The sequence below is a fragment of the Cyprinodon variegatus genome, unplaced genomic scaffold (assembly GCF_000732505.1).
Source record: "Cyprinodon variegatus isolate N-32 unplaced genomic scaffold, C_variegatus-1.0 Scaffold388, whole genome shotgun sequence".
Taxonomy (NCBI): domain Eukaryota; kingdom Metazoa; phylum Chordata; class Actinopteri; order Cyprinodontiformes; family Cyprinodontidae; genus Cyprinodon; species Cyprinodon variegatus.
In genome coordinates, this window is record NW_015150841.1 from 314,413 (window position 1) to 325,728 (window position 11,316).

General features: G+C 39.8%; 1 protein-coding gene across 3 annotated transcripts in view; it reads right to left on the reverse strand.

Moving 5' to 3' along the window:
* Positions 1-7,732: 7,732 nt before the first annotated feature.
* The window catches only part of ca5a (carbonic anhydrase VA, mitochondrial), a 15,582-nt gene continuing 11,998 nt past the window's right edge, over positions 7,733-11,316 (reverse strand). For all 3 annotated transcript variants that reach the window (XM_015387240.1, XM_015387239.1, XM_015387241.1), the window contains 2 exons: positions 10,840-10,998; positions 7,733-9,330 (listed from right to left, as the gene is read on the reverse strand). In XM_015387240.1, the coding sequence (XP_015242726.1) occupies positions 9,187-9,330; positions 10,840-10,998 (303 nt within the window). In that variant the 3' untranslated portion in view covers positions 7,733-9,186. The remainder of the gene's footprint in view (positions 9,331-10,839; positions 10,999-11,316) is intronic.

Consider the following 11,316-nt stretch of genomic DNA (forward strand, 5'->3'; position numbering starts at 1 on the left):
TATGTTAGCTGAAAATAATGAAACCCTAAACTATTTGGCCAGATGGCCCTTTCAACCATTTTGTCACAGAATACAAGTACATTTTTAAAAAATAAGACAAAAAATGAATGAATGGAGGGACGGACGAAATTCGAGCTTGAGCTTCAAAATAGTTGCTGTTAGGGATGAATAGATACAGTTTTATTGGTGTGTTAATTATGTTTGTCTTCAATTCAACAGCTATTATATAAAGCTGTTGTGGTTCTCCAGATTATATTGAATAAATCAAGTGTTATTAAAACCCTGCAAGGGAAAACCTCTAAACTGTCCCTTGTTCAGTGGGACGGGGAGGACATGTGACTGAATGTTTGCGTAACCGTTCAGCAGCCTACATGCAGATTCCCAGCAGGAGAGTATGGAAATATTGGGCAGGACAGGACCTCTCCCACACCAACAGCCCACTGTTCTTTGTTTTCTCTCTTTCTCATATCTACAACACTTTTTTTTTTTGTTCCTGATAGAAGAAATCCTTTCACTACTTAAAGTGGGTATTCAGTCCAGGAGCCAGAATCTTCATAAAGCATCAGGTTACGTCAGTCAGGTCCCGTGAGAAGAGTTTTTTAATCAAAGAATAACCAGCATTCACTGAGAGGCGCTCTGCCTTCATTCATAATTGTGCCAGTGGGTCAGATTATTCTGCAGAGCTGATGAAAGAACACACACTGGCAGCTTCTGCTTTCTGACAGGAGTTAGCTTGATCATTTATTGCCTACATAACTGGTAAAAAAAAAACCTGCTTTTACACCTGGGCAAAGCTTTTCTCACAAATATCTGAGTGCAGACCCTTTAATTATTGGGGTCTAAAAGCTTCCTTTTGCGATCTAGAAGCTTTTAAACATTCCTGTCTGAAACTTATTCGGTGTCCCGCCTCTTGCCACTGTTTTGAAAGACTCAGATTTCCATTCAGATGTTTTCATCAAGATCTTATTCCTGTCTTATTATTTTTTTTTTTACAGAGCTGAATGTGATTCTAGGGTCATTTTCTCTTTGAAACATGATGATAACAAGTTACGTTTAAAATATAATTAACTAGACTCAACTAAAATATTTTGGTTGCGTTTATATATAACTCAAAGATCTAAAACTTTATTCACCTACATAATATAACCATTTCCCTCACATATTGTTCACAAACCAGTTTAAATCAGTGACAGTGAGCACTTCTCCTTTGCTAAGATAATCCATCCCACCTCAAAGGTTTGCCATATCAAAATGCTGATTAGACACCATGATTAGTGCACAGGTTTGCCTTAGACTACCCACAATAAAAGGCCACTCTGAAACGCACAGCTTTATCACAAAGCACAACGCTACAGATCTCACAAGAAGAAACCTCAACAGCTAACAGATTTCTGACATTCCTTGATAGGTTTACTGTGAGTCACAAAACGCCCATAGAATGGCCAAACCTCTGCCATGGTTCAGTAAAATGTCTTTGTTTGAACTTTGTTTATCTGACAACAGTAGATGCATTTCCATTAGCATCAAATTGTACAAATTTTTACTATAAAAATAAATTAGAGAAATGGAAACACTGCAATTTAGAAAGACTTTTGATGAAATATTGATAAATGTTATTTGTTTACATCCACCCCCGAAATGTTGTTTTCGGGACTTTTCATGTGAGCAAATGTGTATAATGCATTTTTAATTGTATTTTCTATTTAATCGAAATACTGGATTTAAAAAAAAATGTCCTCTCAAAATGAGAAGAAAATCAAAATAGTGTCATGCCCATTTGTAATGGTAATGCGGCTACTGTCACCCATCAGTGGAGTCAGATGCTGGAGTTTGTCCTGCAACTGAAGGGTCATTGGTTCAAACCCCAGCTCCAGCTTTCAGTGTTGTTGTGTCCATGAGCAAGACACTTACCATGCATTGTCTACAAATGGTGGTCAGAGGGACTGGTAGCACCAATGTACGTCAGTCTCGCTTCTGCAAGTGAGCCTCAGGGCAACTTTGGCTACAGTGTAGCTTGCCACCAATCAGTGTATCCATGAATGACAGAATATAGAGTGTAGCTCTTTAGTTAAGTCTCCTCATATAGAAAAGTGCTATACAAGTAGAGACCATTTAACATTTGTTTACAAAAACGATGTAAAGAGCTCCACCTAATTATCTTGGTAAAAAGCCCTGCTCCTCATCCCTGTAATGATGTGATTCAGTGAAACACCAAACCCTAACTCTTGACATCCCTTTTTGCTGCACCTCTCTTAGCTCTTTCATGCTGGGCCCACTGAAACCAAGCCGAGACTCAACCACCACATGCTCAACCATGTGCCTAAGTAGGGGTTCTCTGGCGTCTGTAATTTTGCCAAGGTTTGCCATTATTTGGAGTCTGGAATCCTTCAACACCATGGATCTCAATATAACTACTGATCCAGAACATTTTATGCTCCCCCAGAATAATCTGGATATTGTCGCTGAGCAGGAATCTAGGATGGATGAACATTCAATTTTTTTCTCCTGCATCTCCAGTGAAATGCATGAATACACACAGCTTATTTAGCAACAAAATTAATGTTTTTTCTGATTATGGAGAAATCTCAAGAACAATTTGTCAGTCATCAGATTGCTTCCATGGTAGAGTAAACCTAGGAGGCCAATTCCAATCTAAAGAGCAGGTGTGATGCATGTTTTAGATCTTCTCTTAATTTAACCCACCCGTATTACATGAATGGATGAATACCAGGGCTCTGCAGATCTACCTGGCATACATAGGAGTATTTTCAAGTCAGTTGTGTCGCTGACACCAGCTCTGAAGACATGATTTGAAGCTTTAGACTAAAAAATAATTATGGAAACATTTCTAAATTTTAAGGGTTTTTTGCTGCAGTTTAACACCTTAAAAAAGTCCTTAAGCTTGTAACAAATCCATAATCTATGAGTTTTACAAGTCAAATATAATAAATAATATTATATATGATGTAATATCAACTATATTCTTATTAACCAATTGTTAGAGTGATTTTACAGCACAATGTTGCAGTCCAGCCCAACACGGACAGAAAATACTTTCATGTTCCGTTGAATGGGCCTGAGACAGACAGTCGGACTTGCTGGGATTGCATAGCAGACAGGGATTAAATTGGAATTCTGATGCGGTCCAACCTGAATGAAGGTCCTGCAGGTACAATTCAGTGATATACAAGTCCAATAAATGTAGAACCCGCTGACCTCGACTGGATGCAGGAAATTGTCTGTCTGCAACCTGGATATGTGGCAGACAATACATTTTAACAAATCAAACAGCTCAGACTTTTTGGCCTCCTTTTCTGTGGGCCTCCAGAGTGATCAGATTGTTTTTCCCTGTGGTCCTAGTCTCCATTGGTAGCTAAAGTAACATTTCTTTCATGCTGCCTTGAGTCATTGAACGCTCATGTGACGATCCTCACAAATCTTCCACAAGTTCCTGCTTTAAAGGTTAACACTCTGACTCTAGAGGCAAGGCTGCATACCAGCGCCTTTCCAAGAAAGCCCTCTCTCTCTTTTCTGATTCATGAGACAGTAACACAGGGGACATCTGGCAGCGCCACTGCGTCTTTAAATCTTGCTTCTGAGCATGTTTATCGTTCGGTTAACGACTGCTCCTTCGAAACTTACACACAAGACATCTTTGTTCAGCTTAATCATCTGATAAACCAGGCTGCATGAGGTGCAATGACTTTTAAGATACCCAAACATGATATCACCACGGATACCACATAGTTTCCTTTTATAATTTATGTAACACTTTGGTCTTACTGAAACAGAGCAGCAGGTTATTTAAGGGCAAAAAACTAAAAAGAAATGTTTTACATAGAAAAAAAAGGGTAATCTATGCATGACTAAAAACAAATAGATATTCCCATTTGAAAACCTGGGCCTTTTTTTGGAGTTTTTCATTTTTTGTTTTATAAATTGTTTAAGTGTTTTCCTATTTTTTCTGCTTCACTTCTAAACACAGTGCAGCTGACGGTTTTCTAGATTTTCTTTTTCTTCTAGGTATTGGGAAAGCAGCTTGGCTATCCTAACAGAGACAGTCTAAAAGCACTAACTCCAGACACAAACATATATATGTAAGGTTTTCAGCCACCTGTCCTGATCTACAAGGCTTTTAAAAGCAACTCTCTGTCGTACACTTTCACCACCTTCACCCTCTAGGCTACATGCTGCTTCAGAGACAACATGCCCACTCTAAAGAAGTGCCAGGTTACCTGGTTCCTCATCACCCCTCATACACAGATAACTAGCTGAGGACACTGACGAAGCTCTGTGGGACTGATTCAGCTCCACTGTGAAGGAAAAGCTCTAAGCTCCTCTTGAGGAGGACAACATTGACAGCATTACAGAATAAAAAGACCACATTATCTGCTGTGAGGACAAAAACATTACCTGAAGAGAGGCAGCGTTTCTCTAGTGACGACACCCGCATCGACCTAGAATAAAAGTTAACAAAGAGGAGATAAGAGCCTTTAGATCAGGAAACAAGGAGGTAGAATGAGAGATGAAAAAAAAAAAACATACGGGAGGAAAATGGAGGACCAGCTGCAGCAGAACATTGGCATCATGGGATTAGACGTCCAACTTCAGCCTAAAGCTAGGAAAAGTACTTGCTTGATAACATGACCACACACCAAAAGAATATCAGCAATACAGGCTGGTAGCACATATCAGACATTTTTCCTTAACTATTTTTGCCTCCTGGTGAGGTCTTCATTGGATTTGCATTTGCATTGGAGAGTATGGGTGTACAGGTGGCCCGGGTTCGAATCCTTTACTGCATGTCTCTCCCTCTTTCTCATTCCCCCTTTCCTGTCAGACTACTGTCCATAAAGACGAGCCACTAGTGCCATAAAGACTCAAGAAAAAAAACACATTGGAGAGTATGATGCCATTATCTACCTGCTAAATGATGTTCTGACGCACCTGGAAGCAGTTTGGGCATCACTTCCTTTCTCCACTCCTTTAAAAACCATCCAGCTGGTACATAGATTTCCTGTTTGATGTAAAAACAATAAAATAAAATAAAATAAAAATCGAACCAAAGCACAGGCACACACAAAAAAAGGTTTAGTGCTTTTAGTCTTTAAATTCTTCTATATACAACTTTTGAAGCAAATATGAAAAGGAGTCCTCTGGTGAAGAACAGTTTATCTCAAATGTCTGAAACACATCAAAGGAGCTTCTACAGAAAAAAGAAGGAAAATGTGGAGGAAGAGCAGCTGGCTTGGAGTTCAGAGAGAGAACGGCCTGTCTGTTCATGTTCCTGTTTATATCTGGGCCTCTTCAGAGATTCATAGGGAATCCTGGATTGATTTCAAGCAGTTCTGCTCAAGTGGAGAAAACAAGGACAACATTGGTAATTTATCTTCATTGATGATGGTGTTTGGACTGTGTCATAAGGAGCATATATGTTGTAGTTATTCATACAAGGTGGGCATGATGTGGGCTCTCAACCTTTTGATACAGAGCCATGAAAAAGTGTCAGCACTCTCATTTTTATCTCAAAGATATATACATCTTTTTTCAAATGATTCATTTTTGTATTAATGGCAAGATAAGTCATCTGAATGTACCCCACAATTTCTCCTTACACCTGCTGACTGGTCATTTCACCCCAAGAATCAACTGTAGCCATCAAGTCTTAACCTGTAATGAGTCTTTAATACCAATGGTTAGAATTTTTCTGCCCACTCTGCTTTGCATAATTATTTTAATTATCAAACATGAAAACTATTTACAGTATGAGTAAGCTTCTTCAATGTTCTCTCAGTTGGATTTAAATTGAGGTTTTGACTAGGCCACTTCAAACTCTTGTTACTTTCTTTGGCTCATTGTCCTGCTGTGTAACCGTGTATTTAAATGTCAAAAACAATAAAACAAAAATTCTTAAGACTTATCTAGAATGTCCTGTCGGTTGAAAGGGTTTGTAATGCCATGCCAAGGCTTACCCACAGCTTTGTGGCTCTCCTTAAAGTGCAACTCACCACATGTCCAAACTTAAACCACACCAGAAAAAAGAAATATTACCAAAGTAAGTCAGTGACAAGAGACCTTTAAGGAACAGGCTTAAGTATAGCAACAAGCAAGATTAGGTGTGGTCAGGGTGAAAGAAAAGGGCAAAAGGGGCAGCTAGCTTAGCTTAGGCTTACAGAGGCATGGACTGTTAGTGAGGGGAGCTGGTTGATGCGCTGCAGATACATTTTGTTTGAGAGGGAGCATTTTCTACCTCCCTTATCACCAAATATTGAGAGAGGCTTTAAGGAGCCCAAAGGGCTGAAGTCTGCAATCGCTACCATTCAACCCTGATAGCAGGAAATGGGATATCGGTTTATATGGCTTAACAGAAAAAAGAGATACTTTCCCCATTTACCAGGTGCTAAAAAAGTTTACTATTGTAAGCAAAGCAAAAGGTTAAAATTAGGTAAAGAGCAAGAAAGAGGTTAGAAACAAATAATTTGCTGGCATTCTGCTCGTTCACTATAGAATATATTGTAAGTCATTTCTCCATTAGCTATTTTGAACACTGCTTATAGCTCAGAGGCGGTCCACATCTATACAATAAGGGGAAGCTTGGTTATGGAGTGTCCATGCAGAGTTCAAGCCTTTCTGTCTCCTGCAGCCAAGAACAATAAACACCCCTTAAAGGCCAGTTGCTCTTCCCTTTGGTTGGAATCAGGTGGAGCTGTGGGTCACACCCAATCACTGCAACAGAGTAGAAAACATTCCACCTGGAGGTGCCTGGGTTGATCGTTTCTGCTGGGCAACACTGTCAGGGGGGCTTCAAAGGTAGGGATGAAGTACAGAGGCAGCTGGGAACAGTTTTCTTTTGGAAAATAATCTGGATCAGATTTATAGGGGGGGGGGGGGTCCGTGTGAGATGGGTCTGCTGGAAAAAAACAAAAACAATCCAAGTTTCGAATATAACTAGAACTGCTGCTAGTTTTAAACAGATTTTGAACCTCATCTGATGAGTCCATCCCTGACCATGGTCTCCTACCTCTGCTGCATGCTGGAAGGTTTTATATTACAATGCTTTATAACAGTAGGTGATTTTTCAACGACATTCAGCGTCCTTAAAACTCTAGAATTTGTCATAAAATTCCACAAAGTGGTCTCAGATAATTATCACTAGATCTGGAGCAACAGAGACCGATTTGGAAAAGCTTTATAGCACTTTATAAAGCCAGAGCTACTCAAAAAGCTGTACAATATATTCAGTTATTCTCACATGTATTGCTTTGTACTGATAATAACTTTATGGTTGGTACAGTAATGGTCTGGCTAATGTCTGCTTAAACAGATACGACACGTTCAGTAACCTGGTTGTAAAACAGCACTTTATCTTTTTGATGCAAACGAGCGAATGTCAGGAGTTTCCTAACCACCAGGATCGTTGAGCTTTATTTAAGTCAATAAAATTGGCTGAAACTGATGGCAGCGAGCGTGAACTTAAAACCAAGAGCCTAAACTAAATAAAAAAAACCTTATGAGTCTTTGCATAAATCGGGTTATGAGATTCTTAAATTTTCTTCATGATATTTGCTTGTTCTTAAAATTTACAGGATATAGTTAAGAATTTGTTACGGCCTCATTTATTAGATCAAAAAATGTAACTGGTATTTTAACCTAACTATGCCAATAACTGATAGTATCATTCCTCTAATTCGCCAAAAATGCTGCAAGAATTAATCTCAAACAACAGACTATATCTTGATATATTACTTTATTGTTTAACATTGGACATTACTGTTAGTTTCTATAAAATCAAAAGGTACATCAGGGACATTTAACAGGTTGTTTTCCTCTCTTTTTCAGAGGAACAGCATTTATCCCGGCTCCACGGCCGGATGGGAATCTAAAAGAAACCATGCAGGTGGAGCAAGGCATGCTGGGACGAGGGGAGGAGCCCAGCGGGACACCAGGGGGCAGGAATGTAGGCTGAGCATTGGACAAATAAACAGCCAAAATATGCACTGCTCACAATTACAATAAAAACAATGTACAGCTGCTCAAACATCCCAGTGGGCTGCAGAGGATGCTCACATTCAGTTATATCACAATCAGAAAGGCAAACAACACCAATCAGGTAGTGATGCACCTAAAATGTCTTAGAGATGCAACTATGAAAGAAGTAAACCACTCTCTGCAAGTGAGACAGAAAAGGCCACTTAGACAAAACAACTGAAGATCAGCATTTTAAAAGTAATAGTAACAGAGTGACGATGAATAAGGCAAAAAAAAAAAGTAAGTTAAATGAGAAGACGCTGGTGCGATATTTCAGTATAAAAGCAGCCCAGGGTCCCTTCACTCTGTTAGCTTAATGCGTAAATAGATTAAAAAACAACCAAACACAACCTGCTGTGGCCCCTGTGGAGTTCATCTACCTATTCTAATGGTAGATGAACTAAAGGTAGATGAAGGTAGAAGAAGGCATCATCACTCCTTTTCTTCTGTTCAAGGCAAAGCATCACTGTCAGTCTGTAAGTCGTGTAGCATTGCATACCCTGTTCCCCCGTACATCTCCTCCTCAGTGTTTTCCTATTATGTGCTTATGCTGCTGTAACTTTACATGTTTGTGCGTCTTAGTAACAAAGGCTAAGGTTAAAAAAAATAAAAAAGCTTGTTGAAAATTAATTTCATACGTATTCAGTATAATCTCTTTGTAACAGATGAAGAAAACATCCAGTAAAACAATTGTTTTGATAATTATGCACATTTCTGTAAAAGTTATTTGTAAAAATCTCCAGGGCATTTCACTGTAAACAGACAGCAGCTCAGACCAGCTGCAGCTCAATTTGACTCCAAGTAGAGGCTGAAACAAACCCAAGAAAGTGTATATTAAATAAAACTTAAGGTAATAAAATTCATAAAATATTTTTAGTGAATAAAACCCCCTTTGGTGACCCTTATTCCCTTATTGATAACTGCTCTGAAGCGGTCAAACCAAAAACTGAGCAAAGATAAATCTCTAAAAAGGTTTTTTTTCATCATGTGTAAAACTGTTCATTATCAAAATAAAACATATGATGATTGTACTTGAATAAAAACAGCATGAAGCGCTCAGAGGCAGCTGAACATTAAAAGTTTCCTTAGTCTCTGTTAAGCACCAGCATGTTGTTAATCAGTCCAGCAGCTTCGGAGGCTCTGCTTGTCGTCTCTAGCTTATGGCGCCTCCTGCAGGAACGGAGTGAAGGAGGAGCGGACGGTGCGACCCTGCAGAGGCTGCTGCACCCGGAAGTTATTCACCATGCTCTTCTGAACGTCCTCCTCAGCTGAGGTGAACAGGAGGCTCCTGAAGACCGCCAGCTGGAAGAAAGAAAAACAGACACACATATAAAGAAAATGTAGTCTTTAAAACATCTTTGTTAGAATAAAAGTTTTGACATCATGGGGCACATACAGGCTTTATTGAATGTTAAATGGAACCACCTGGGTTCACTGTTCAGCTTAGATGTTTTTCCCCTCTTTCTGCAGAGCTACAGCTGTGACACTTCTGAACTGCATTAGTTTAAGAAAGCTAAAGATGCTGGAAATCAACAGAACTTTAACAAGAAAAACTGGGGGAAAAAATTGAGCTTTTCATTGTGGGTTGGGATCTTAAAGGGCTGTACGACGGTGTTGATTGAATAAGGAGATCCAGAGTTAATCTGCAGGGTGTTGTTGATCTGCCATCATAAAGAGGAGCTGAAACAAGCGCTTAGGTGCGTTCATGTTATAAATCTAACTTCTGGACATATACTCTGAATTGAAATGGAAAGAACAACAACTCCACCAACAACAGTCTTCCTCTGTAGGCTCTCCAAGCTCTGCTCTATAGACCCTCTAAGAAGTTTAGCATCGCTGGAAAAGACAGTGTGTCATCCAATCAGGGTTCTACTTTCTTGCCGCTTAGTTCAATAGACTCACCAGGGATTTTTCATAGAGGCTGCGTTTTGCTGCTCCAGAGCAGAGGGGAGATCACGTAGAACAGCTGATCAATGCGCAACATACTTCTGAAATCAGCCGCATTTTAGCTAATATTTAATGCACTTTAATGACTACATTTCTGAAGTTTGGCAATGCATATTTTACCAGTTATTTTAGGAAGTTTACAAAGGAGGTTTGGCCTCTCTAGAATTAAATGAAAAATTGTCACTGACACAGAACTATGTGTAACAAAGGTGTGAAGAGCAGCAGGTGTAACCGACGAGCAGCCAGGTGGCATTTACAGCTGTGGTGCTTTTATGGGTTGATATTACACGTTCTGTCGTTTTCAATTTGACTTCCCTGCAGTACTTCCCCTCACACAGAATCTCTGGACTAAAACAAATTTTCATGAGCTTCAAACAACTGAAATCTCTGAAAACCAACAGTTTTATGAGATGTTGGAGAAACATTGCGGTTAGTGTTCTGTCCGTTGCTCAGCTAACAGGACACTGTGTGACCTCGCTGCTAGTTTATGAATGAGTTTAATGTGTAGCTGAGATCTGAGTGCTCAGAACAGATGACATATCAGGCTGGACAAGGTTTGGTTAGATTTAACTGCACTGAATATACTTGGCCACATGGGGGCAGTGAAGACAGCTCTTGGGATGATATCAGTTTAGATACCTAAAGGTATAGAAAATGCACACTAAATACTAGGTCCCTTCCTCTTCCTTAAACAGAAGAGGCAAATTCCCTGGAGCTAAAAGATCTTGGGGATATTTAAACAACAGGAAGAGTATAGACATCTGTCCATTTTTAAATATACAGCACACAATAAATGCTTAATTTATTTGTGGTTGAAATGATCTTCATGCTCAAGTCAGACATGATTCAGATAGAAGTAAGTACCTGGTCATGGCTGACTTCTATGTGCTGCTTCATGACGATCCAGGTGACAGATTCAGTCAGAGGAGGGGTGGTCAGAGAGCCGTGGTATGTCCAGTAGTCATCGATGTTGGATGGCAGCAGACAACCTGGATCGAACCGCCTGAACTCTACAACGCTGTCCTGCAGGCAGACAAAGACAGAGGAGGAAGAATTGTAGCAAATATCGTCTTTATTTTTGGGAGTTATAATGGTGAAGTCAGAAAGACCCTAAAGTCTCAACCAAAACTTCATCTGGCTGATGTTCAGGCCCAGATGTTTTAATCTACCTCACATCACAGTGTCTAGTTTAGCCCAACTTCAAGTTAACTACCCGTGATCCAGCCGGAATGGTCCTGTGTAATTGTGTTGTAACACCAGCAGAGGACGCCACATCTAAAGTACTTTGGTTTGGGGTAATTATGCCACAGCAGGGGGTGCCCAGAGTGACGCCCAGGGGCC